The sequence below is a fragment of the Rhipicephalus microplus genome, chromosome 1 (assembly GCF_043290135.1).
Source record: "Rhipicephalus microplus isolate Deutch F79 chromosome 1, USDA_Rmic, whole genome shotgun sequence".
Taxonomy (NCBI): domain Eukaryota; kingdom Metazoa; phylum Arthropoda; class Arachnida; order Ixodida; family Ixodidae; genus Rhipicephalus; species Rhipicephalus microplus.
This window is the reverse complement of record NC_134700.1, coordinates 15,206,157-15,232,848: the sequence shown is the minus strand read 5'-3', so window position 1 is coordinate 15,232,848 and position 26,692 is coordinate 15,206,157. Positions and strand designations below refer to the sequence as shown.

The 26,692-nt window shown below is 47.4% G+C and overlaps 1 protein-coding gene across 4 annotated transcripts in view; it reads right to left on the bottom strand.

The window, feature by feature from the left end:
* The window catches only part of LOC119178056 (uncharacterized), a 697,593-nt gene that overhangs the window by 499,791 nt on the left and 171,110 nt on the right, over nt 1-26,692 (bottom strand). For all 4 annotated transcript variants that reach the window (XM_075887501.1, XM_075887516.1, XM_075887508.1 and 1 more), the window contains exon 13: nt 18,217-18,368. In XM_075887501.1, coding sequence (XP_075743616.1) covers nt 18,217-18,368 — 152 coding nt within the window. The remainder of the gene's footprint in view (nt 1-18,216; nt 18,369-26,692) is intronic.

Sequence of the window (26,692 nt, the reverse complement as noted above, 5' to 3'; positions counted from 1 at the left end):
AAACCGCCTTTATGCCCCGCCGCGGTGGTCTAGTGGCTAAGGTACTCGGCTGCTGACCCGCAAGTCGTGTGATCAAATCCCGGCTACGGCGGCTGCATTTCCGATGAAGGCGGAAATGTTGTAGGCCCGTGTGCTCAGATTTCGGTGCTCGTTGAAGAACCCCAGGTGGTCAAAATTTCCGAAGCCCTCCACTACGGCGTCTCTCATAATCATATGGTGGTTTTGGGACGTTAAACCCCACATATCTATCTAAAACCGCCTTTATGACAGCAGATGGCCTCTTCGAGCTCAAGGTGATGCCTTTTGGTCTTTGCTCGGCTCCCACAACTTTCCAACGTGTTATGAATACTGTACTGGCCAGCTTGAAGTGGCAAACTTGCCTTGTGTACTTTGACGACACCATTGTGTTCTCTTCAAACTTCGACGAGCACCTCTGGCGCCTTGAAGCTGTACTTCAAGCAATTTAAACTTCAGGAATCACCCTCAAGCCAGAAAAGTGCCAATTCGCAAACGAGAAACTCATGTTTTTGAGCCATGTGATAAGCAAGTCCGGAGTACGCCCCGACCCAAAGAAAACAATTGCCATCGCCGCATTTTCGCCACCCACCGACAAGAAGGCCATCCGTCGATTTCTCGGTCTATGCACCTATTACAGGCGGTTCATCCAAAACTTCGCTCAGATTGCCGAACCACTCACAAACCTTACCAGGTTCGACGTAGAATTAAAGTGAGAAAAGCCGCAGGAGGAAGCATTTCAAGAACTAAAACGACGTCCGCAAATGCCTATGTTACTTGCGCATTTCGACGAATTTGCCGAAACAGAAATACATACAGGCGCTAGCAGCGTAGGACTCGGCGCCATTCTTGTGCAGAGAACTGATGGATAGGAAAGAGTCATCAGTTATGCTAGCCTTACGCTATCGAAGGCAGAGGCCAACTATTGTACAACAGAAAAGGAGTGCCTTGCAATTATCTGGGCTAAATCAAAGTTTCGCCCCTACATCAGTTACGACAGGCCCTTTAAAATTGTAAATGACCACCACGCCTTGTGTCGGCTGGCACACCTGAAATACCTGTCGAGTTGTCTCGCAAGGTGGAGCCTGAGACTGCTAGAATTCGACATTTTTGTCGTTTAACGTCCAGAAAAAAGCCCTCTGATGCCGACAGCCTGTCTCGTGCCCCCGTCGAAGCACCACCGAAGGACGACGCAGACGATGACTGCTTCTGTGGAACAGTAAGTGCCGACGAATTCACCGAGCGACAATGAGCTGACCCGGAATTCAGAAGCCTTGTAGAATACCTCGAGGGCAAGACCATTGTTGTTCCAAAAGTATTCAAACAAGGAATTGAGTCGTTTTTTCAGCAGAACGGCACTCTCCCTAAGAAAAACTTCTCGCCGATTCGGGGCAACTATCTCGTCGTAGTACCTTCAATGCTACGTGCAGAAGTTTTGGATGCTCTGCACGACGACTCGACAGCTGGACACCTCGGTGTTTCCCGTACGCTTGCAAGAATACAAGAGAAGTACTAGCCAAGCCTCTCCACTGACGTCACTTGTTACGTGAAGACATGCCAGGACTGCCAACGATGAAAGACACCGCCGACTAGGCCAGCCGAACTTCTCAAGCCCATCAAGCCACCTCACAAGCCAATACAGCAAATCGATATGGACTTACTGGAACCGTTCCCTATGTCGAATTCTGGGAACAAATGGATCGTCGTAGCTACCGACTACTTCACGCGCTACGCCAAGACTAGGGCTCTGCCCAAAGGCAGTGCCACCAAGGTATCAAAGTTCTTCGTCGAGAACCTCGTCCTGCGTCACGTTGCTCCACAGCTCCTCATTACTGACAGAGGTATAGCTTTTATGGCGGACCTAACTCAGGCGATCCTGAGGTACAGCCAGACAAGTCACCGCCGGACAACCGCCTACCATCCACAGACCAATGGCCTCACGGAGTGTTTAATAAGGCCATCGCAGATATGCTGGCCGTGTAGGTCGACGTCTAGCACAAGACATGGGATGAAATACTTCCGTACATGACCTTCACGTACAATACGGCCGACCATGAAACGGCTTAGATGCCGCCGTACAAGTTGGTCTATGAAAAGAGCTTGGCAACGACGCTGCATGCTATGCTTCCAAACGTTGCTGACGAACACAGCCTCGATGCCACTGCCTACCTTTAGCGTGTGGAAGAAGTTCGTCAACTCGCCCACCTCCGTATCATAAATCAGCAGGCGATCGATGGCCGCCATTACAATCTTCGACGAAGCTTCGTGCAGTACCAGCCCGGGGACCGTGTTTGTGTATAAACGCCGATCCGCCGACGTGGGCTCAGTGAAAAACTTCTGCGACGATACTTCGGATCGTACAGAGTTGTTTGATGTCTAGGCCCACTAGACTAAGAGGTTGTTCCCGTCGGCATTACAAACTCTCAACGGCACTGTGCTCGACCTGAAGTCGTCCATGTCGTGCACCTCAAGCCATTTAATGCACGAACCTGAAGACTGTATTTTGTTGTTTTTACTGTGCTTTATTGTTTGTGCTTATTGTTTTTTTTTATTGCACTTTAGGCTTTGGTTACAGCATCAGGACGCTGCCTTTTTCACAGGGGGGCAATGCCACATTCTTTTCTTCAAGTTGTGTTGTCGTTCCATTGCACTATGTTCAGCACAAACCACGTCTACGGTGTTAGAGAACTGTAGTAGATCGTTTTGTCAAAATTACGCCCACTTCGTGAACCTTTCAGATTATTCTGGAACCAACATTGCAGCTAGCGATAACCCTAGAGTGTTCACTGGGAAGTGTATAAATGCCGACAAGCTTCGCCACTTGTCAGTTGATCGATGGCCGACGCCCTGCTCGTCGCCTTCGGTGCCCGCTTTTAGAAGTTTGGACCGAATAAACAGTTTATTATTCGACCTGCAACCTGCTTCGTTCGTCCACGTCACGACCCTGTGACAATATTCTTTATCGTGCAGCACAATGATGGCTTGGCTAACACAGTCATATCCCCTCATTTTGCATTTTTTCGATGCGCTTCAACCAAATGATGTGGTATGATTACACTATATCGCGTGTCAGCCAATCCAAACTATTTTGGTTTCTTTAAACAGAGAGTAACATCCACAGTTTTTACAGTGATCTGCAAGATGAGTGTCGCCTGATGCTTTAATAGATGGGCGGTGTTCTCTAAGGCAGTCATTCACTCATCTTGTTTACTGTCCAATGTAGACTTTACCACAAGAAAAATGAATGATATATACCACCCTCTTTTTTTATTGCTCCCTGCTCTGTTGCACATGCGCAAAGAATTATGTGTACACTTTTAATACCTTCTTCTGTTCAATTAAACTTCATTTGTGAGAGCAAGTGCTGTTCTTGTCAGCCTCTTCTGTCTGTGCCTTTTCAATGCACTTCAACCAAATGTTTCAAACATGAACGTAATCCAACTGGCTCAACTGATCCTCTTGTTCTTACATAGCATGTTACAGAGCAAAATGAGGTCGTAGCTGGAGTTCCATGACAGAAAAGAGGGGCCGCGTCGGCAGACGCCCACTTAAGTGGGATGTGCATGTGTTCGATATTTGCTGTGGCCCACAGACAGGCAAATGCACCTGACATGCTTAGCATTTGTGGGCACATCCCTATATGGCCCACCCCGTGGGCATGTAATAGAGTGGCAAAGATGGCACAGACAAGTTCTCCACATGATGCCAACATGTCTGCAAAGAATGTACTAACTTGAGGTCCTACCATGCCTCTGCATTGATGCGTGTATACGGGTGCCAAGCACCGCAATTTCATGATGGCTTGGCCATTGCCTCGACGTGTGACTACTTGTGTAATAAGTTGGCACTTTAAGGGACTGTCCACTCAAACTCTCTCACCAAAATTTTTCAGCCTTCGCACTCACCCACATTCACACTCGCATACACACACTCATGAGTGCTCACTCACGAGTACTCACACTCACAGTGACTCAAGTTCATTCTCATGCCTGCTCACAACTCATACTCACAATCATGAGTACAGACGACGTTCGATTTCCGGACGCCCGAAATTTCAGGCATGCCCGATTTGCCGGACTCATCTGTGGCACCGTCAATGTACTAAAAAGTCCGAAATTGCGGACGCTTGTAGCCTTTGGCATCCGATTTCCAGAACATTTTACTGTTAACCGCTGACCCAAAGTCCCCACCGAAGCCACCATTTTGGTTGTTTTCCTATCCTCGAACACGCCATACTTGCATCGCAGGTATTGCCAGCAGCACTGCCGCCAACCGTCGCACCGCACCCGGGCTGCCGTAACATCGAAACTCACGTGTCAATCAGTTGCCAGCCGTAGCTTAGCAGCTTAGCCAAGCCAAACCTCACTGTGTTTGTTCACGTATTGTTTTGTCAGCTCTGCGTTTGTGTCTGTAGTTGATCGTTTGCTGCTGCGCGCTATCTTCAGTGATCATGTTTCCCGACCTGCAGCATCCACAGAGTTCCTAGCTGTTTTGTGCTGCGCTTTTCGTCAATAACAGGCGCTCCCCAATGTCGCGACGGCCGGTATCCATTTTGAAACCGCGCCGCTTATTGAGCTCGGAGACAGTTCCCCATCGCTCGCCCGCGCCGCAGATGCGCCAACAGCTTCCTTTGAAGCGGGCGCACAGACGCTGCGGCAAAATGCCGCCCAAATGATTGAGGCACTCGCGGGGGCAGTCCAACATTTCGGCCGTTCTGAAACGCCCTCATGCCACTGTCACGTTGGCCTTTCCGACCTACAGCGGTTATGGTGATCTGCAAAGTGCAAGAGATTACCTGGACTCTCTCACACATTATCAGAGAGCCATGGGTCTAGACGACCAGGAAGCGCTCGGACGCGTCGTCCCGGCTGCACTAACTGACACAGCGGTCAGGTGGCATCGGCTTTCCGGTCACCGAGCAGCAACCCTCGATGAGTTCCACGCGGCATTCCTGCGCGAATTCTTACCCGCTGACTACGAGAGTAGAATGCGGCGCGAGCTCGAGCTCCGCACACAAGCTCCTGATGAGTCGCTTCAGGAGTACGTACGCGCGATGGAAGACCTTTTTTCTATCGCTGAGCGCGTCGAACGGGTGATTAGGCAGGCACACCCGACTTTTTCGGTGTACCTGCGCGGCAGTCGCTTCCGTGATTTGAAGGAATTGGCTGTCGAGGCAAAGCACATCCAAGGCGACATTCTCGCCGCGCGTTCCTATCGCCCGCCACGGCCAGCCAGCGAGGCCCTCGAACTGTGCTGCGCTTGGGGAGAGGCCATGATTCTTCCTCAGCGGCAACAGCCCGCCGGAGCTGCCTTTGCGGCTACCGCTACAGGTAGGCGCATGTGGGAGATATGCGATCGAGCTTTAGATCTCTACACGTACGGGAGGCGTGCCGCCGGTGCTGCATCGCAACTCGACGCGCGCGAGCAGGGACGAAATCTGACCCAGCGCATAACCGGTGGTAACGGTCGTCAGAGCGGTTCCTTTGATCACGCGGCGAATCGATCCCTGCAGCTCGAAGCTGCTCCGTCTCGGGAAAAGGACCGCGATGGAGTGCGCTGTTTCCGCTGCCGTCAACGAGGGCACATAGCAAGGGAGTGCTTCTCGTTTGTGCCTCCTGTGAGGCAGGGAAATGGGGGCGCGGGCCGTTCGTGAAGGCACAAGCAGCCGAACCCTTGCTTCTCCCCTCTGCGTACCGGGCAAGCAGTCTTGCTGGTGCGCACGCGCCATTTATTTCGGTCACCATTGTCGGTCGTAAATTCTCGGCGTTGCTGGGCACGGGCGCAAGCGCTTCGTTATTTGGCGAAGAGGTGTTGTCCCACTTGCAGAAGCGCTCGGTGCGCTTGCGGGACAGCCGAACGACATTCACCCTCGCGAAAGACGTGGCCCAGTCGGCGGGCGCCGCGAGGTTGACTATCAGATGGGGAGGCCAAATGAGCCGCGCGTGTTTCGTTCATCTTCCAGGGCACAGTGTTCCTGTGATTCTCGGTCGGGACTTTCTCTTAAAAACCGGTATCGTAGTGGACATTGCGAATGGAGGCTATCGCGACGGACCTTTTTCCGAGCTAAAGCCGTTCATCAGCCCACCAGCGCTTTCTGTTGCCTGTGCAGTTGAAGCGTCGAAACCGTGTGACATGCAAACTTCGGGCGCAGGCCCCTGCGCTGTGCACTCGTCGGCTCAAAATCCCCATCGGGATAGAGCGGCACGACACGAAGAGGCTCCGCATCCTTTGATCGCCTGTGCGACTCAATTGAATGATACACAAAAGGCTCGTCTGTCGGCATTGTTACGCGAATACGATGAGCTCTTCACCGATCAACCCGGCTGTACCGATTTGGTGAGCCGTTCGATCGAAACTGGCGACGCGCTTCCTTTGAAGTGTAACCCCAGGCCCGTCAGCCAGGCCAAGAGGCAGGTAATTGACGGCTTGCTGGACGAGATGCTCTCAGCTGGCATTGTTCGCCGTTCGTCCAGCGCCTGGGCGTCTCCAATTGTGTTGGTGCCTAAGAAAGATGGCAGTCATCGCCTGTGCGTAGACTACCGCCGTCTGAATGGAGCGACTCGTAAAGATGCCTATCCGCTCCCCACGATTAGCTCCATTGTAGGAAACCTCGGCACTGCGCGGTATTTTACCACATTAGATGCCTCCAAAGGTTACTTACAGGTCCGGATGGATAAGCGTGACCGGTGCAAGACCGCGTTCACGTCCCACAGAGGGTTATTTGAGTTCACTCGTATGCCCTTTGGTCTTTGCAATGCTCCTGCGACTTTTCAGAGACTCATGGACCACGTCCTCGGGGAAGCAAAGCGGTGTTACTGCATGTGCTATCTCGACGACATCGTGATTTATTCATGAACCTTCGAAGAGCACTTGGCCCACATTGCCGATGTGCTCGAGAGGGTGAGAGCCGCCGGGATGACGTTAAATCCCGCAAAGGCCCAACTAGCCCAAACACGAGTTCAGTTACTTGGCTTCACGCTGGCCGAAGGCTCCATTGAGCCAGATCGGGAGAAACTTCGAGCAATCCTCGATTTCCCCGCGTCCAAGGACGTACGCGTCCTGCGCCGCTTTCTCGGAATGGCCAATTTTTACCGGTCGTTCATTCCATCCTGTGCCCGAGTGCAGGCCCCCTTCACCAAGCTCTTGGGTAAATCAGCTTAGTGGCGATGGGGACCTGAGCAGCAAGAGACGTGTTGCCGTCTGTCTAGCGCCATTGCGGAGACGGCGCAGCTCAAGCTCCCCGACCTGACCAGACCGTTTGTTGTCCAGACTGACGCAAGCGATTTGGGGTTAGGAGCAGTTCTCCCACAGGAATACGATGGTGTGTTGCAGCCGTTGGCCTTTGCCAGCCGCTCGTTGATACCCGCGGAAAGGAATTATTCCGTGACCAAGAGCGAGTGTCTCACCATCGTGTTTGCACTGCGGAATTTTGATGCATACCTTGATAGGACGAAATTTGTGGTGCAAACAGATCACAGCGCGCTTAGCTGGCTGATGCGGCTCTGTGACCCTGCAGGCAGGTTAGCGCGCTGGGCTCTCCTAATACAGCATTATGACTCTTCAATGCAGTATCGAAAGGGGACCACTAACGTGGTAGCTGACGCGCTATCTCATGTCCCAGTGTCTACCAGGAGCCTGGATCACGGTGCGACAACCACTAGCGGTGCCTTCGCACAAGCGAGCGGCGCGGGTGAAACGGCTGCAGAGCCCCTGAGTGGAGAAAAGGATGAGTGCGCCGACGAGCAAACCCTTTCCACAGGCCAGGCAAGCAGCGCGCCGCAAAGCTGGCGAGAGGGGGAGAGAAAGGGAAGCGAACCCATGACGCCAATGAGAGCGGAGGCGATGGCTGCAGTCTTGAGTGGGAACGATACCAAGCTCCCCGTTGGCAGAATGGGAATCGCTTTCAGCAGACAAGAGTTACTGAAGGCCCAGCAAGATGATCCGTTTTGTCGCGAGTTGAGCGACGGTCTCAGGGAGACTGAGCGCCGAGACGCTGCTGGTAGTGCGGCGGGCGCAGGGGGACGGGAACCGGCGTGTGTCGCTGGGTCCCCCGCGGATACATACTTGCTGGACCGTGATGGACTCCTGCTGAAATACATAGCCACCGATGAGGAGTAAGTGGACCCGTTTAAGGTGGTTGTGCCCAAAAGTCTGAGAGGCGCACTGTTGCGAGCCTCTCACGACGAGCCCATGGCCGGTCACCTGAGTGGCTCTAAAGTTTTTGCAAAACTGAGCAAGGTTGTGACTTGGCTTGGCATGAAGCGTGACATTTTTCGCTATTGCCGTTCCTGCCACGTCTGTCAAGCGGTGAAATCAAGGGGTGGCAAGCCGCCCAGCTTGATGAAACCGATTGTCATTGAGCGTCCGTGGCAAGTAGCCACCTGCGATCTAATGGGGCCACTCCCCAGGAGTAAGCAGGGGTTCATACATCTGATGGTAGTCGATCATTTTTCCGAATGGGTGGAGCTGTTTCCGCTGCGGAAAGTGACAGCGCGAGTGGTGCTAGAGAGGCTACAGGAAGTGTTTTGTCGATTCGGCTTTCCGAAAAGATTGATCACGGACAACACATCGTATTGCACAGCTCGGGTGTTTGGTGATACGTGCCGTTCCCTAGGAATAGATCATTGCACCACGTCGCCCTACCATTCCCAGTCCAATTTGACGGAGCAAACCAATCGTACACTCAAACCGATGTTGGCGGCCTTTGTCGAAAGTCAAAGGGACTGGGCAGACCATTTGAGCGAACTCGCGTTTGCAATACGAACCTCCAAGAGTCGCTCTACTGGTTTCTCTCCCACCTTCCTTAATTTCGAAAGGGAGTTGGCAAATCCCGTGACCTGTGTCATGCAATGCCAGCTCGGAGACGAGGAAGGAGTGGCAGACTGTTCTGCTTACGCTTCAACACTTGGGGACAGGCTTTGTCGAGCTCTCAGTAGAGCGAGGCAGTGTTTGGCATCGGCCAGGGCCAAGCAAAAGGCCCAGTACGACCGAAAACGTCGCCACCTTTCATTCAAGATAGGTGACCTCGTCCTGAAGCGCAACCACGCTCTTAGCGATGCGAGCAAGGGTTTCTCAGCTTCGCTCGCTCCGAAGTGGCTTGGTCCGTACAGAGTTGGGAAAGCTTGGACTCCACTCGCGTACTTGCTGAAAGACCCGCTTTCGGGAAAACTCAGCCGTGCCCACATCGCAGACCTGAAAGCCTTTGCGTCAAGGTCTGACGAGCCAGCGCCAGCGCCCAGTGGCTCTTCGCGCAAGCAACGGGGCACACCCGGCGCGGCGGACCGCGTTCGGACCATGCACCGGTATAATCTGAGGAAGCGGTCACCCGAGTAATTTCGCGCCGGACGGCCGGCTTATTTCCGCAACCGAAGGTTCTCATTTTTTTTACTGTCTAGTCTCAGTTAGCTAACTTCTTTACAGGCAGTGTTTGCAAAGAAGTCTGTTCCGCTCAGTTACTGCTGCTGATTGTCATTTGAGTGTTCTTGTTTACTTGATGATTTTTTTTCGTGTTTTTTTTTTCTTCTCGCTGGAGGAGGGGATTGTGAATTGGTGCTTTAGCGTGGGGAGAGGGACAAAGGACACTCTGCGCCTTCCTTTGCGGGGCGCGTTTGGAGAGACCCTACCATCGGAGGTGTGTGTGCTTGTGTGCGTGCGTGTGGCGACAACTTAAGAAGTCACCGACCCCTACACCACCTTGGACTCTGGAGTTGTTCGGAGACCTGAGGTCATTAGGCAGCCCAGTTGTGCCCTGCTCCCGACCGTCACTGATGAGCTCTGCTGGCCTTTCTATCACGGCTCCTGCACGAGGCCAGCTGTCACAGACGCTGTGCATGATTCGACTGACGCCACAGGACGCCTCGCAGCTAGTGGATTTGGCGACCATGATTCCAGCAGAAGAGCCGGCTGTCGCAGCGAGGTTTATCCGAACCCCTACCGAGGCGGCGTTCGTTGGACTCGCAGGACTGTCGTCAACATCGAAGAGACGAAGGTGAGCCCGTTCTTCGTATAAGAGCCTCAACCAGAACCCTCGCCTTGCACTCTTGCATCCATGCAGTCACCCAAGTCAAACATTGCGTAACGCTGCTCCTCCGAGCCGTGGACGCGCTTTTGCGTGAGCATCATGAACTCCCATTACCCCTCTTCCGCAGCGCTATTGTATTTCTCAAGTGTATTATTGTGTTGTTTTATTTTTTTTTCTTCAGCAGCAGTTTCAGAGCGAGGCTGAGGCTAGCTGTTGCTCATTGCATGACGCCTTTGCATGCATGGGCGACGACCGGCTGCCTTTGCAGACCGGTATATAGGGTGAATTAAGGAGAGGAGAATGTCGGGATCCGAGGCGCGCCCACGACCATTTTGCGGGCATTCCGCCACACGACCACACCCTTTTGCTTTTCTGCTCTGCTAACACCACGTGGCGGTAGATGGCGCCACGTGCGGGCGACACGGGTTACGTGCGCGCCGAGGGAGCTGAGCTCTCTCCTCCGTGGTCAGTGCCGGGTAAGCACGTGTTTCCTTCGTCCGCGTCCCCTTTGGGAATCGCCGGACTGTAGCCTGCCTGGGGTTGCCTTTGGCACCTCGGCAGGCATGTTTACTTGAGTGCTAGCTTCGGTAGCGTACGCTAAGCCCACAGCGGTGCCTAGTGCTTGAAGTGGTCGTACCACACCGAGCCGCACTTGCAGTAGGCCTACACGTACGAGGTTTGCCTTAACACTTGCGACCAGGCCCATTGGCCATTGTGAGAGTGCGCAGCATAGCCGCGAGGAACCTTTTAAACGCCTTATTAGTTGAGTGCGCGCGGAGCAGTGCGCTACACGCGAGTAAGTGACGGAGTCACGGCCCTGTGGCTCGCTAAGCGTGAACCCGGCGGTGATCATCCGCTGCAGTTATTAGCAGGGTCACCATAGTCTTCGTCTGTGCCTTCGAAGCGCGCAAAGCTCCCTCGTAGGCTCACGATGGAGAAGAAAGCTGCCATCATTGAACAGGTCCAACGCGGTCAGTCGCAGGCAGAGGTGGGGAGGAACTTGGGAATTTCGAAGCAAACTGTTTTAGACTTCATCAAAAACAAGGCAAAGATCTTGGAAGTGGCTGCCAAATCAACTGGTGCTGGAAAGAAGAATGTGAGTCAGGGTGTTTACCCGAATATCGAGGAAGCGCTCATTGTGTGGCTCAGTGCCATGATCGCTAAGAAAATTTCGGTGTCAGGCGACATCCTGAAGCAGAAGGCGGAGGATTTCACGCTTCAGATGGGCATGAAGGACTTCAAGTTCAGCGGTGGATGGCTTCACAATTGGATGACACTAGTAGCAAAATTCTTGAACATATTGTGTTAAAATTTCTAATTAGCTTTATTAAATCAAACAACATTCTGCATTCCAACCAGCATGGCTTTAGATCAGGACTATCTACAGTTACACAGCTCGTCGAAACACTTCATGAGCTGTCTCTTGGCATATATGCAACGTATTCAAACTGATGTAATTTTTCTTGACTTCTCGAAGGCATTTGACCGCGTCTCGCACCCTAAACTACTACTTAAGCTTAATCATTTGTTAGGCGATGGCCCCATCTTCCAATGGATAACTAATTACTTGACTGACCATCACCAATACGTACAGCATAGCATCCACACTTCTGACCTAGCTCCGGTGTTGTCAGGTGTCCCGCAGGGGGTCCGTACTAGCTCCAGTGTTGTTCCTAATATATATATATGACATAACTAACTACGCTGATGTTAAACTCAGACTCTTTGCAGACGACCGTATGCTCTACAATGAAATACATCGTCACGATGATCAGGTGAAGTTGAGTAATTCAATAAACAAAATAGCTCAGTGGTGCACTGATTGGCAGATGACTATAAACATTGACAAAACTGTATTTATGTCCATTACCAACAAGGTGTCCAAGTTTGATTTTCAAAACCATTTTAATAATGCACCACTACGAAGGGTTAACCAGTACAAATACCTTGGTATCACAATTTCATCTGATCTTAGTTAGACAGAGCACGTGCGTCAAGTGTCCAAAAAAGCGATGAGTAAATTATTATTTATTAAAAGGGCCCTGTCACTCGCCACACATTAAACGAAGCTTCTTGCTTACGTCACATTTGTCCGCACTGTCTTAGAATATGCTAATATTGTGTGGTTCCCTCACACTGTGAATAGCATCGCTATACTGGAAAGGGTTCAGCGGAAAGCAGTGCGCTTTACCTTCAACAGATATGGGCGCAACGACTCACCTACTGCTCTACTACATCGTGCTGGTCTAGCCACCCTTGACAGTCGTGCAAAGGTTTTCCGGCTGAAATTTCTTTATCTACTTTTACACAGATCATTTCGCATAAACCCAGATCTTTACTTGAGCCTTCGAGATACCAGACCAACGAGGCGAAGCCATACATGGGAACTCGAAGAATACTCATTTAGTAATATTGCTTTTTCCTATTCGTTCTTCCCGCGCGTAATTCGAGAATGGAACACACTGAATCCAGTCATTACACAGCAGCCAACATTAGAGAACTTTATGAAACTAATTGAAGGCACTAATCTATTTTAACCTAGTTGGCATGTACAGTAATCACCTGTTTTTCTTCACGCAGTCCTTCCTGTTTCCAATTTTCGTACTAAAACACTTGTTTGCATATATTTATTGTTCAATAGGGTTCCTTGATAACAGTACTCGATCTGTGTTTTCTTTTTTCTGTGCTTCGTTTCTTCTCGACTTCTGTTTTTTGTTGGTGTACCATTGGTGTACTTCGTACTTGGTTATCATTCAAATAACTATGTATGATTGTTCTACGAGGTACTGCTGTGTTCAGTGATTATGTGTTCTTTATTATTTTGCTTTTTCTTGATTCAAACGTCGAAAGTTGTGACAGTGATGCTCACGCCTGTAATAATACCCATGGGGTGATTGACAGTATTCTGTAACTAAAATAAAAATAAAATAAATAAGTTTCATGAGCCGCAATGACTGGAAGTTCAAGAAGATGTGTGAGTGAAGTGGCGCCTTCGGCGATTACGTTGTCGCCAAATATCGGGATGAAAGCTGCAGTCCTTGCTTCAGCAGCTTCCAGCTAATGATATATTAAACTGCACCGAAAATGAACTGTTCTACAAGCTGCTGCCAGAGAAAACGCTTGCCATTGCTGGTGACCCCTGCCACGGCGACAAGCACAGCAAGGAGCAGCTCACTTGTTTGCAAGGAGCAGTCCTTGCTCACTTGCAAGGAGCAGTCCTTGTTTGCAGCAACACGTCAGGCGGCGAGAAGCTTCCGTTACTAGTAATAGAATAGTCAAAGCATTCAAGATGTTTAAAGGCGGCAGTGGCTATGCTTGTTCTCTATGAAGCTAACAAGAAGACTGTGGGTAATGCAGCAGTTATTTGAAGCGTACGTGCGCAAGCTGGACAGAAGATTCGAGCAGCGAAATCGAGGAGTTCTGCTGTTTGTAAATAACTGCACTGCACATGGCCACATCAAGGACCTAAAGGCGATACAGATTCCATTTCGGTCGCAAACACCACAGCAATCCAGCAGCCGATGAACCAAGGCATGATTCGAAACTTGCATCATTACAAATCACACGTGTGCTTAGCCGCATGGTGCTCTGATCCGACAACGGGAAAAGCTACACTGTTGACCTCAGGTCTGTCGTCGGCATGCTAGCGAAATCGTGGAAGGCGGTTATGCAAGAGACTTTGCGGGACTGTTTTCCCCACACGGGCTTCACACTCGATGCTGAGACGGCTGTCTCACCCCAAGTGGACAGCGTGTGTGACGAACTGCCATCTTCGGACGTTGCCTTCGACAATCTGCGCTCTGCCGGCGTGTCGATTCCAGCCGAGATAACCTTTGAGAGCTTCGCCGACGCTGACAAAGACCTTGAGCTATGTGCGGACTTCACCGATGGCGAAATCATTCGTTAAGTTACGGAGGATTCCAACGACTCCGACACCGAGAACGAAGAGCCATCTCTTACACAGCCAACGAGCTCGCGGCTGACGCGAGCACTGATGACACTGTCATCATTGTACAGCGGCAAAATGATGTTGACTGAAATTGAGGCAGACATGATCGCGGGCAAGTGGAACGCCGTGCCAAAAAAAATTGGCAACTTCTTTGCACCCAAGCGCTGAGGTATGAGGTAGCACTGGCCAAGTCAGGTTTTTTCATTTTTTTTATAAACGACTTTTTCCAAGCCACCTAAACAATGCATTGGCTGAGTTCCAATGAAAATCTTGTACTCCAGCCATTACCTTCTCCGTGGGCGAAAAATACTTACAAAAAAAATTGGCCCCATATCTGCATTTAATCTGCAAATGTCGTCGAAAGTCCTGAGTGTGGAGAGAGTTAACAAAACATTTATTTGATGTTCTGCACAAGAAAATCGGTGAATGGTATTCTGGAGGCGCTGCGTTAGAGTGCTTCAAGCGTGCAGGGGAGGCAAACGAGCGCATCAAGTCACGTCACGCGTGAGACATGAGCGCCATCAGACAGTCTTCTGCGAAAACAAAGTGTGTGGCTCTGAGATGGGTGTGCGCGCCCGTCTCAGCAGTGATAAGGTGTAGAACTCAAGACGACAGGTAGGTGCCACCACCGTTTCGTTTTAGCAAAGTGTTGGAAACATGCATGGTCGGCGCAGCGTGATAAGCACTACGGTCCTTAAAATTACTTATGTATGCCTTTTCTAATAAAAGGCGCACATGCAGAATATATTCGCGTTGTTATGATGCCCCAGACATGCGCGATAATTGCTTTTTAATCGACAATTGCACAAGTATTAACGCTGAATCTTGAGCAATTGGTGGGCGCTGCAGATGGGGTCGACCGTTTCAAGTACCCGACGCTGTTAGGAGTGGACAAACAGACAAATGTACAGACAGACAGACAGGCAGACATACAGACAGACAGACCAAAATTTTTGCATCGAATGTCCCCAAGAAAGACTATTGACTTTAAAAGATGCGCTTTCACGCGCATTTGCTTTTTCCGAACTGCTCCATTTTCGGGACGTTTTCGCGGTCCCTTGAGGGTCCGGGCAATCGGACATCGACTGTATTCACTCTCGTTCACACAAGCTCATCAGCTTTCACGCACGTTCATACTCACTCTCACAAGCACTCACATTCATACTCATGCTTACTCGCACTCATAGTCACTCACTCACATTCGTACTCACGCCTACTCACACTCGCAGGCATTCACTTACATTCATACTCACGCCTACTCACACACATAAGCACTGATTCACATTCACACCTACTCACACACATAGGCACTTGCTCACTTTCATATGCAGACCAACTCACACTCATAAGCCCTCACGTTAATAATCATGTCAACTCACATTCATGGGCACTCTTGTTCGTACTCAGGCCTACTCATCCTGATGAGTGCTCACTCATGTCCACTCACACTCATAAGAACTCACATACTCACTCACGACTACTCAAACACATAAGCACTTACTCATGTTTATCACCAGTGTACTTAAATCTAAGTGATTATTATAGCAGTCTAGGTGGTCACAATTCATTCAGGTTCCCACACTATCAGTTTGAGCTCGAAAGACCCCAATATTAAAGTTTTCTTTTCAATTTTCTCCGCTGTTCTCACCGGTCCAGTCACCAAAATAAATACGAGTACTTGGGGCGTTTTTCAACTACACAGCAATACTCGTTATCTTGCTTGCTTCCGTTGCCTTTCTCGAGGACCAGGCTCGCCATTTTCTGATCAAGAATGCTGTGTTGCGTTGATAGCTGCACGGTGTGATTGAGGTGTACTGGGCACGTAGCGATAACGTGAGGTAAGCATGCAAGAAAGATGATTACTGATGTGTGATAGACGCTCCAAATACTCCTTTTGTTGACGGGGGCACAACTGCCGGCGGCGAGGGCACTATTTTGCCACATTGCGGCCCCTTTCGGTGCACTGGCTGCAGATGGCAGTAAACTGACGTTGGCAAACGAGCGAGATTGCAGCAACGATGTTGACTGCAGGAGGCGTTGCGGCGCGAGTGCGATGCGCGTGCTACAAATTTTCAAAGGCGCTGTCAGGAACGCAGCGGAGCTATTTTAATCCATCTGTCACCTTACGTGCACTGCCATTAGCAACAGAGAACTATATGTGATGACGCCATTGTAACATTACCGAAAGTGCATGGCTTTTTCTATGTTTGCCATTGCGCGAAAAAACACTTCAACTAATTCGCATGACCATATTCGTATGACCATACATGCTGAAGTAGCGACATAGCTGACGGAAGCCTCGTCAGGCTTCGACATGTGTGCGTATGTTTCTACAGGAATCCATTAGCGAAAACTGGCGTGGCTATACACGAAACGCGTTACCATCATACGTCAAGCTGTGCGCGCCCTAAGCTAGTTGTGTGCAGTGCATCGCCTACTCAGCTCACTCCATCAGCGCCAGGCCCTGTAACGTATACGCGTGTATTTGCTTTTGCACAGAGATTTTTTTTCTTCATACTTGCTCAGCACTGGACCGAGCAAACATAGAGTTTCCTAATATACACTAGAGGGAACCCTGGCGCTAGTGTCTATGGGAGCTGCAGCGCACAGCGCTTCAGTGAGAATGGGAATGATGGGTAGTACACACATTTGTCTAAACTTCGTACTTCTGGCCTGCTTTTGACTCCGTGTGTGTTCCTGTGGCTTGAAGCTGTTTTCTCAGGAAACAAAAATCAGCAATGTTCAGCATTTGCGCTTCACCGCCCTATTTTTTTCTAATTACCTTTCCAAATTGGATCATGAAGTTCAAAAAGATTGAATCATTCTTTCAAAACAAAATCGAAACACAGCAATAAACGAAGCCGCAAGCACGATTCGCCGCCCGCAAGTACGAAGATTAGGCAAATGTGTGTACTACCCATCATTCCCATGGTCGCTGAACGATCGCAGCGCCAGAGTGCCCTCTAGTTAATTTTGACAAACTCTATGCAAGCAAAGGTGTGAGGACTATTTCGTCGAGCGAATGCCGCGGCGGCGAGTTGCCTTCGTTTTTGCGAGCGATCGCCCCCATAAGGGCAAGGCAGCGGACTGCTCTGCACGCAGTACATGATTTCGATTTATTGAGATGTTTATCATCAGTAGGTTTGTCACGATGATTTGCCGCCACATTCGTTCGTAGCTGTCATCACGCTCCCATGAATTTCCATGTAGGCATCACCGCACTTGTGCCGAACTCATACAATCACTGTGTGATCTACTGAGGCTCTTATGGCAAATGCACAAAATCCTAACTTCTTCACAATGACATATGCAAACAGATATTCGTAAACATCGAATATTCGGGGAATATTCTACTTAGTTCAAATATTCAAATTTTTGAATATGTGGTTATCAAATTGAATACAAATGTTACAACTGCAATACTCGTCGAATATTCGAAACTTTCGAATATTCGCACACCCCTACTAATTACATATTTTAAATCTACAAAAACATCAATACATTGAGCAAAAAGTTCATTGCCTTAGGTCACAGATTAATACAACTTTTTTTCCTAGTAGCATATCCCCTTAAACCGCATACATTGCCATGGCAATGTATGCGGCTGTTGCTGTTACGTATGCGGATTGCATACGTGACAGCAACGCATCGGAGAGGGAGCATAATCTAGCAGCGCTTGCCTACGGGCAATGACTCGTTATTGTGTTTGGCAATAGATGAAGCCGAAAGCAAACGCGTTTTTGTCAATTGTCGATCTTTGAGATGATTAAGGTGAGGGGTGTGGTCTTACGATACTATATTGCTAAGCTGACGCTGCACTCCGTGCCTTCACAATTTTTTTTTATCAAGCTCCAGTTTCTTAATTTCAATATCAATGTTGTATTGAGAGATAATTATGTGTGAAAATCATTACTATTGTTTAGAAATTACTTCGTTTGTAGCACAGAGGCATGAAAAATAGGGCAATGTGGCCAAGTGGATGGAGCTTACATTTATTCTTAGGCTGTCATCAATTATAGAGAGCATATTTAAAGTTATTAAAATAGGTCAATTCCATCAATTTCACAAAAGCTTCGAGGTATTGGCAGGTGTCTCTATGAAATAAAGTTTTTCCTGGTTTGGCACTGTGCTTTAAAAAGTGTTTTGGAAAGAGTAGAGTTGGAAAGTGTTCAAAATTTCCTGCACCATCCTCCAAGCGGTATTGCTAAGAAGACAAAAAAAGCGGCCAAACCTTGCAAGCAAGTGGTGCCACCAAGATCCAGTCGGAAAGGCCATCCAGAACAAGCTTGAGCAGGGCCGCAGCGGCAGGCACGCTGTCAGTTGAGTGGGCCTCCGCCGCATGCTTAAGCAGCAAGTGCATCAGCAGACAGCCAAGATCAGGTGCTGTGCATCAATATAAACGGAGCTATCAGATCAATGACATAACTCCCAGCACCAATTAGACACTCTTGCTGTACTTCCAACATTGTTTCAATGAAATCCATCTCAATCATCTCAAAGAAATAGCACGCCTCGTGATGCTACTGGCTTAGTTGTTTTGGAGCAGGTTTTGGAGCAGGCAGAAATGCATTTTAGAGCACCAAACTGGCTTTTAGAGCATGTGTCGCCAGAAGAAGTTTTAAAACACCTACTATGTCCGTAACAGACGACTGATAGACGCATGATTGACTGCACGCTATTCAAGCATAATAAAAATATAAAAATCAGAGAATTATAAATATCACGCATGGCTAACCTGACCTATTAGAGAAAGCCAGTGGGAAAATATGGAACCATAGCACCTTGTTATAAAATGATTAAAAGTCACATGGTCATCGCAGATTAGCTTGCAAATGACTTCGTGCTACAAACGGGTGGTTGCCTTTTTTTCTCTTTCTTAACAGATTAGCTAGTATATATTTAAACAAGAAATATCGCAAAAACATCTGTGAAGTGCAGATTAGATAGAATATATTTGAACAAGAAATATCGCAGAAACATTTGTGATGGCACCTCTGTATTTCTTCAACAGCGATAGAAAAAAACACATGTGGCTTGGTAAATGAAAAATTGATCTGCTGCACAAACTTGAAGGAAAACAAGGGAGACAGGAAAGAGTGCAGACTACGAACTGTTTATTGTCTAAGCACTATTTTAAGTGTTTTTTATGCAAAAGCCTTTAGAGCACGTTTTCATATTTTCACGCCTTTGTTGATGCTTGGTCAACAATTAATAAAAGACACGTTTTAGATTGAATAAGAGCGCACACCTTGGGAATACGCAGTTTAGATTGTGGTGAGTATCACTTTTGTATTTTGCCATTTTTCGCTTTTGTCATTGTGGTGACAGTCACTTTTGAATTGATTTGTTTTGGGACGGCTTTGTTTGCGGCATCTTTGGTTTTGTGCGCATTGTGGAAGCGCAGCGTAGCATGCGTATGTATTGGCTTTAAGAAACGACAATAAACAGTTGGTAGCCTGCGCTCTTTCCTGTCTCCCTTGTTTTCCTTCAAGTTTGTGCAGCAGATAAATTTTTCCAGTATGAACCAACAAGTCTGCAAAAAAGTATTGCTTGGCTTGGTAAAGAGACACTAAAGAGAAACAATGAAATGGATTAGATTGACCAACTACACTCTGAGTACACTATAGCCATATGTTTCACTATATCATAAGTTCATTATTAGCAGGAAAAATCAAGGTTGAAGCTTCAGGTAAAGTTTTGACCCATGCTTTAAAATTCAGATGCTTTTGTGGCACAGTCACAAGCGTCATACATGGCAATGAGAAAAAAAGTGTAAAATTTCGTGTTTTTCGGACTGTGGCAGTCACATCCCAGTCTGAAATAGCATTACTTAAAACCTGACGCCTGCTACGTCTCACTTTCACAGGCTTGAATCGGCACATTTCTGCTACTACAGCAATGTCCGAAAGTTGTTTTTGCTGCAATGTTTAAGTGGTATGGGGAGAAGCAGGCTTAAAAAAATCATAAGGGGCTACTATCACAGCGCAGTGCAGCGATGTCTTTACTGATAAACACCAAATTAGCACAAAGACGAGATGACCACAATGCGGAAAACATACTAGTACCATTTAATAGCTAACAACTGTTTATGATAAGCATTTTCAGCTAACTGCTCGATAGTGCATGTGGCCTGGGAGAGTCGTAAGCGTACAGTACGCTCTTAATGAGCGGGAACCCAAAAGCGCCGCACCGCAGTTCACGCTGCCTCCTTGTGAAACATCGCTTCACCAACGAAAGCGGGTCATCATTGCTGTGCCCGTGTGCTGTTAGCAATGGAGTGGGCATCAAGAACACTTTTATGACAAAAGCAAGCATACGACACAGCACGCATCCCCACAGCAACGGCTGCAACTGAATTTGAAATGTGCAGCCCACAACTGGATACGACCGGCTTCAAGCAGAAGCAAATTCTGCTTGTCGATGGAGATTTCGCATCGTTCACTGGCACACGCATCAGGTAAGTTCGAACAATTCAAACAAGTTGCCTGCTTTTCTGTCTTTGTAGGTCAAATCATCGTTTCCAAACAGTTCATGTGCAATAGCCATAATTTTTAACCCACGCTTTGCCAGTATCGCAAGATACAAATTTGAACAAGGAGGTTGACAAGTGGTTAAGGGGTTCGCTGCAAGTTCAAAATGCATTAATGAGAGCCTGGCCGTGCACCAAAATGCTAGATAGGTCCAGCGGAAGACGCTGAAACTATTTGGTCATGGCAGCGATGATATGAGCGTTTGCGCCTGATAAAAACAACATGAATAATCTTTTCAGATGATTTCATAGTCCCTCGGTAGTCCGTGAAATCGGACATTGACCGCACAGACAAATCCCGCAATAACGAAGTCAGCCGCAAAAAAATGTTTCCTACAACGAATATTTTCTATTTCCGGTCAGCCTATAGAAAACTATATGAAAAATGCCTTGCTCACAACAAATATTCTTCCTGAATATTTTTACTTCAATGAAGCCTTTACGAGTACAATCCCATAAGGAAAGGAAACTTGCCTAGGATTGCCATGAAATTCCACTACAAACTCGGCCATTTCTCGGCGGCTCGCAACATCCAGAGGCCACAACGCAACAACCGTGTTTTTATCGAAGACACATTTTCTGCCATCACACACACACACACACACATTCCGCTAAATTTATTGCCATTAGGGAGTTTTAGTGCTGGGTACCCAAGCGGCTTGCGTACGCAGGACGTTGGGGCAGCAGTATTGCGCATGCGCGAAACCCCAAACAGATGCGTCGCAAGATCGCTGGGGCGATGGGGCCATGCGTCCGCGCGGTCCACCTTCGCAAGAACTCACGGTATCTGCACTGCGGATACTCTAGCGGTCGAGTTAAAAGAAGCCAAAGTGCGAGCACTTATAGCGATTACACGGTTTCAGCCAGGTTTCCAAAGCTAGAATGACCTGGATCATAGAAACTAAAAGGCATATGCCAGCCCCCGACCAGCTGAATAGGTGGCGCCAACAAGCACGGCCATAGTGAAACAGACAACCACAACTTTGTTATTGCAGAAACATTGTGCATTGTACATCTGGTGCAAAAACTGCGCTGCGACAATATTACAAATGAGTAACCATTTTATTCATTTTCACCTCAAAAACATTACGCGTAAGCTAACATGTTCATGACTGCGGTAGCACGAAGTGTCACAAGATGTCGACAGTGTTGTTACAGTAAACTTGTATTTTTCACTTTTTTACGTATACCAGATTACTGTACACAATAAAAAAAAAAGTGTCCTGATCGCTATTTATGTTTAATTTAACATTTTAAATCATAAGAAGACTTAAATAACACTTACGCGACAAGACGCCATGGCTCTGCGAGCGCGTGTGAACTTCGTGCGGCTTGCGTTTGCGTGCGTGCCACCGTGGCCCCAACTAAAAGGCATTCCGGTTGGGTATGGGTTGGGCACGCAACGCCGTGCGCTCCCAAGCCCGCATCGCCCCAAGAGATTGCGTACCCAGCACTAAAGCTCCCTATTGAGGTGCTCGGTGACAGCTCGCCCATTCACCATGATGCTGCCAGTGGGTTTGATGCACATGCGGGCCACGGCTGAATCTCGATCTTCAAGAACTCCCGCCATATGTTTTTAATGTCGCACTCAAGACAAAACAACCGCTCGTCGTCACTAGTGCTGCGATCGTGAAAGATAACCAGAGCGTCATGAAGGCGCACACATGAGCAGCCAGACCTATTTCAGCGTAACTGCATTCTGCGGCATGACTACTGCGACGTCGTTAAGTGAAGAATGTTACATTTGCATTTTCGCTTTGTTGTTTGATGTTTTTCTATTGGTTGTGATTAATCTATGGAAAACTACTTGGATTTTCGATTGCCTCACGGTACTCATTTACATTTACACATATTCTGTACATTTTGATAGTTTATATTATAGAAACAATGGTTTCAATTGTCACATTACTTTCTTTTCTCTTGTTTCTTTCTTGTGTATTTAACGCGATGGTTTGATTTTTAGCAACAGTATTTGAATTGATTTTTTTTACATTATTTGTGATATTTACTTTCAGGTGTGTAACGAGAATTCTTGGTTTTGTAAATAGTATTTGCACATGCTTGTGTTCTCGACTGTATGCCTTGTACATGAGCACTCCGGCTTTCTTCAAGCAAATTGTTTCGCTTTCAACCCAAGCTTGCTCACATTTTTCATGATGTGAATCAACTTTAATTTTATTTGATGATGACATTGTAGCAAGTAACCATACATTGCAAGAAGCTGCCACCGAAGCATCTAAACGAACCATCCGCAACAAGAATAACAACAAAATACGGCCGCCACCTCGCTGTCTACTGGAGAAGTTACAGTAAAGAGGGTAGCCTATATCTTGCGTTCTTTGAATTACGCACGGATAACAAGCACGAAGAGCTAATTGCAACCAAAGCGAGAATCGGAGGGGGGGGGGGGGGGGGGGAGGGGGTCCTACTATGTTACGGAAATTATCGCTATAGGCGACAAGGAATTTTTTTTCGTGGTTTCCCGAAAACCTGCGACGGCGATTGCGACAAACAGCTAATTCTGTCATGGTCGCTCAAAAATTGCATGCATATGGTTAGGCCATAAAGTTTCGTATTTTCAAAAAGCGAACAGCGGTTGGCACAGACAGTTTCATGGCCTTCGCCAGCTGTGTGCTTGTCAGCTGCGATGTCTATATACTCGCATTGTTCGTGAACCCCGCTGTAGCGCATAGATAATTAAAAACAAATGAAGACGTGCCGCGCACAGATTAAAAAGAACAACAACATGGCATGCGGAAGCGAGCGAAGGGGGTGAGGAGCAAGCCAAGGTGGCTGAGGGGGTCGGCATAATAACAAAAAACGAAAAAGATTCAACAAGTAAGGAGGCGCCAGATGTCGGTTAGCGGGACTGCAGCAGATGAATCTAGCGGGCGCATTTATTACGCGAGAGGAAAAATCCAAATTTTGACTGAAGTTGGGAGGTGCATTTATTATGCAAGTGCATTCATTATGCAAGTGCATTCAGTAAATACGGTAGCTTTGTTTCTGAAAGCCTGATAACGCCCTTTGGCGCATTATTGCCAGATTTTGAGGAAATGTAGCAGGATGTAGCAGCCAGGGCACTTTGGCACAATTGGCATAGAGTAGCACCACTGAAACCCGATTTAAGGGGGGACATGGGTCTGAGGGCTCTCTTATCTATTTTTGAACCAAATGTGACAAAAGTTGGCATGCCTACTCAGATTGTTCTCCTGATTCTAAAGATGTTATTTTTTTCTGTAGCTTCATTAGTTCATCACATAATTAAGATAACAATCTCTATTGTTCCTACTACAATAGAAAAACAACCACCAGTAAAAACTTAACAAATGACATAGGGATCAACAGTACAAAGCACCTTTTTGATTGGGCCATTCTTTTTTACTTTACAATACACTAAACTTCATAGCTCTGAATGTAGCCATGAAGTGGCCATACAAGACTAATTTTGAAAAGTTGCATCAACAGAAATTAAAATCTGCTTTTCATATTGTGTGCTCGAAACACATAGCTTGATGCTGCAAAAAAATTATTCTGCTATCTGTAATAGTTTCCGGTATATTGCAGGCATTGTCATGCAGGGTATACTGAATTGCCATTTTGGGAAAAATCAAGAGAACAAAAAATTCCAATGTTTTACCAAAAAAATTGATGTACTTAGAATACATGGTCATTAACATATATATGAATACTAGAAAACCTAAGGAGTGCAACGCTGCAAGCTGATCAAAAATTGAACAAGTACTTCCCGGATTACTGCACAATAGAGTTCATTGTCTGCATGTAACCAACAAAAAATTGGCAGATCCCACGTACAGTGGGAATCGATGATATGCGAAGCACGAATGAGGAGGGTTGATATGTCACTCTAAAATGAGCACAATGTTACGAGGTGGAGGTAAATAATGCCGTACATGACTTACGTGTCATGATTATCATGTTTTGTGTCGCTTACCTTTGTCATATATTCACGTCACGGGATACCAAATATAGTATATGTGGAGATAGCGAAACGGCCACGACCACGCTATAAGCGCAGTATATTGTCATTTTCCTTAATGACACACTTGTCATAGGCTTATGAGAATAGTGAATTTGAGATTCGAAGCGAATTCAAAGCGAATAGTGATTTTGATCAAATAATTTCAAATCGAATTCGAATGGTATATATGACATATAAAAAAAAAACAAGGGAATATTTATTATGAACTAACTAACCTGTACAATATTTCTTTTAAATCGAAATAGGGGCTCTATGCAAATGCCTTTTTTTTTGTTCAAAGGAAGTCAAAACAACCTTGAGTATTAGTTTCGGTAGGATGCGAGTGATAACCTGTAAGATAACGTTTGAAAATTTATTATACTTGGAGCATATAAGCCGTCATAACAAGCTTAATAAAATGAGAAATTGATTTGAGGGTAACATGTTCCTTTTAAGGGGCCCTGCAACACTTTTTCAAGTAGCCATGGAGCCAGTAAACATGTTGCCTCACAAATTTACCACCACAAAGTTTTTAAAATCGGTCCAGTACGAGCAAAGTTCCAAAAATGTGTCGCACGCTGCAATTGCATTTTCTCTTCTCGTTTCGAAGAAATAACTGGAAGCTAAGCAGCAAGGAACGGCACGGCGAAAGAAAATACGTCACACGCACCTCGTGACCTTGAGCGCGTCTTTTTTTTTTTTTTCGAATACGCGGCTTTTCAGCGCGATTGCGCAAATACTCATAAATAAGCGGCACCCTCCCTCGGCGGCCCCGTAACGACGAGCGTGCCACCAGAGTCGTATAGGACGCTGCTCTGGCGCCACCCGAGCGTGCACCAGAGTCGTATACGACCAGAGTCGTATATTCCTTCTTGGCTGTGACAAGTGATTTTTGAGCTGGCAGTATCATTTGCCGAGAGAAGAAAGCAATTTTTAGCTTTGAAAATTTATGCTGAATTACAGGCCGCGCGCTGCATTATAATATTTGCCTCGCGTTTTCTCGGCAGCCTCAACTACCGATTGGCAATAAATGTTGCAGGGCCCCTTCAAATTTGAAGGGAAGCTTCATGGCAAAGCAAATGTCCCCTGGATAGTTGCTTTTACAACTTAGCACCCCTACATTGCAGTGAAACCACCTTCAGAAGCAAACTCATCATCATCATTATCATCAGCCTGACTACATCCACTGCAGGACAAAGGCCTCTCCAATGTTCGGCCAGATAACCCGGTCCTGTGCTTGCTGCGGCCAATTTATGTCCGCAAACTTCTTAATCTAATCTGCCCACCTAACCTTCTGTCTCCCCCTAACCCACTTCCCTTCTCTGAGAATCCAGTTTGTTACCCTTAATGATCAGAGGTTATCCTGTCTACGCGCTACATGCCCGGCCCATGTACATTTCCTCTTCTTTATTTTAACTATGATATCCTTATCCCCCGTTTGTCCCCTAATCCACTCTGCTCTCTTCTTGTCTCTTAAGGTTACACCTACCATTTTCTTTCCATTGCTCGCTGCGTCGTACTCAATTTAAGCTGAACCCTCTTTGTAAGTCTCCAGTTTTCTGCTCCGTAGCTAAGTACCGGCAAGATACAGCTGTTATATACCTTCCTCTTGAGGGATATGGGCAATCTACCTGTCATAATTTGAAAGTGCTTGCCGAATGTGCTCCACCCCATTCTTATTCTTCTAGTTACTTCAATCTCGTGGTTTGGCTCTGCGGTTATTACCTGCCCTAAGCATACATAGTCTTTTACAACTTGAAGTGCACTATTACCTATCTCGAAGCGCTGCTCTTTTCCAAAGTTGTTGTACATTACTTTCGTTTTCTGCAGATTAATTTTAACACCCACCTTTCTGCTCTCCTTGTCCAACTCCGTAATCATGAGTTGCCATTCGTTCCCTGAGTTACTCAGCAATGCAATGTCATCGGCGAAGCGCAGGTTACTAAGGTGCTCTCCATTAACTCTTATCCCTAACTGTTCCCATTCTAGGCTTCTGAAAACCTCCTGTAAACACGCGGTAAATAGCATTGGGGAGATTGTGTCCCCCTGCCTTACACCCTTCTTGATTGGTATTCTGTTGCTTTCTTTATGAAGCACTATGGTAGCAGTTGATCCCCTGTAGATTTCTTCCAGAATGTTTATATATACTTCATCTACGCCTTGATTCCGCAGTGTCTGCATGACGGCTGATATTTC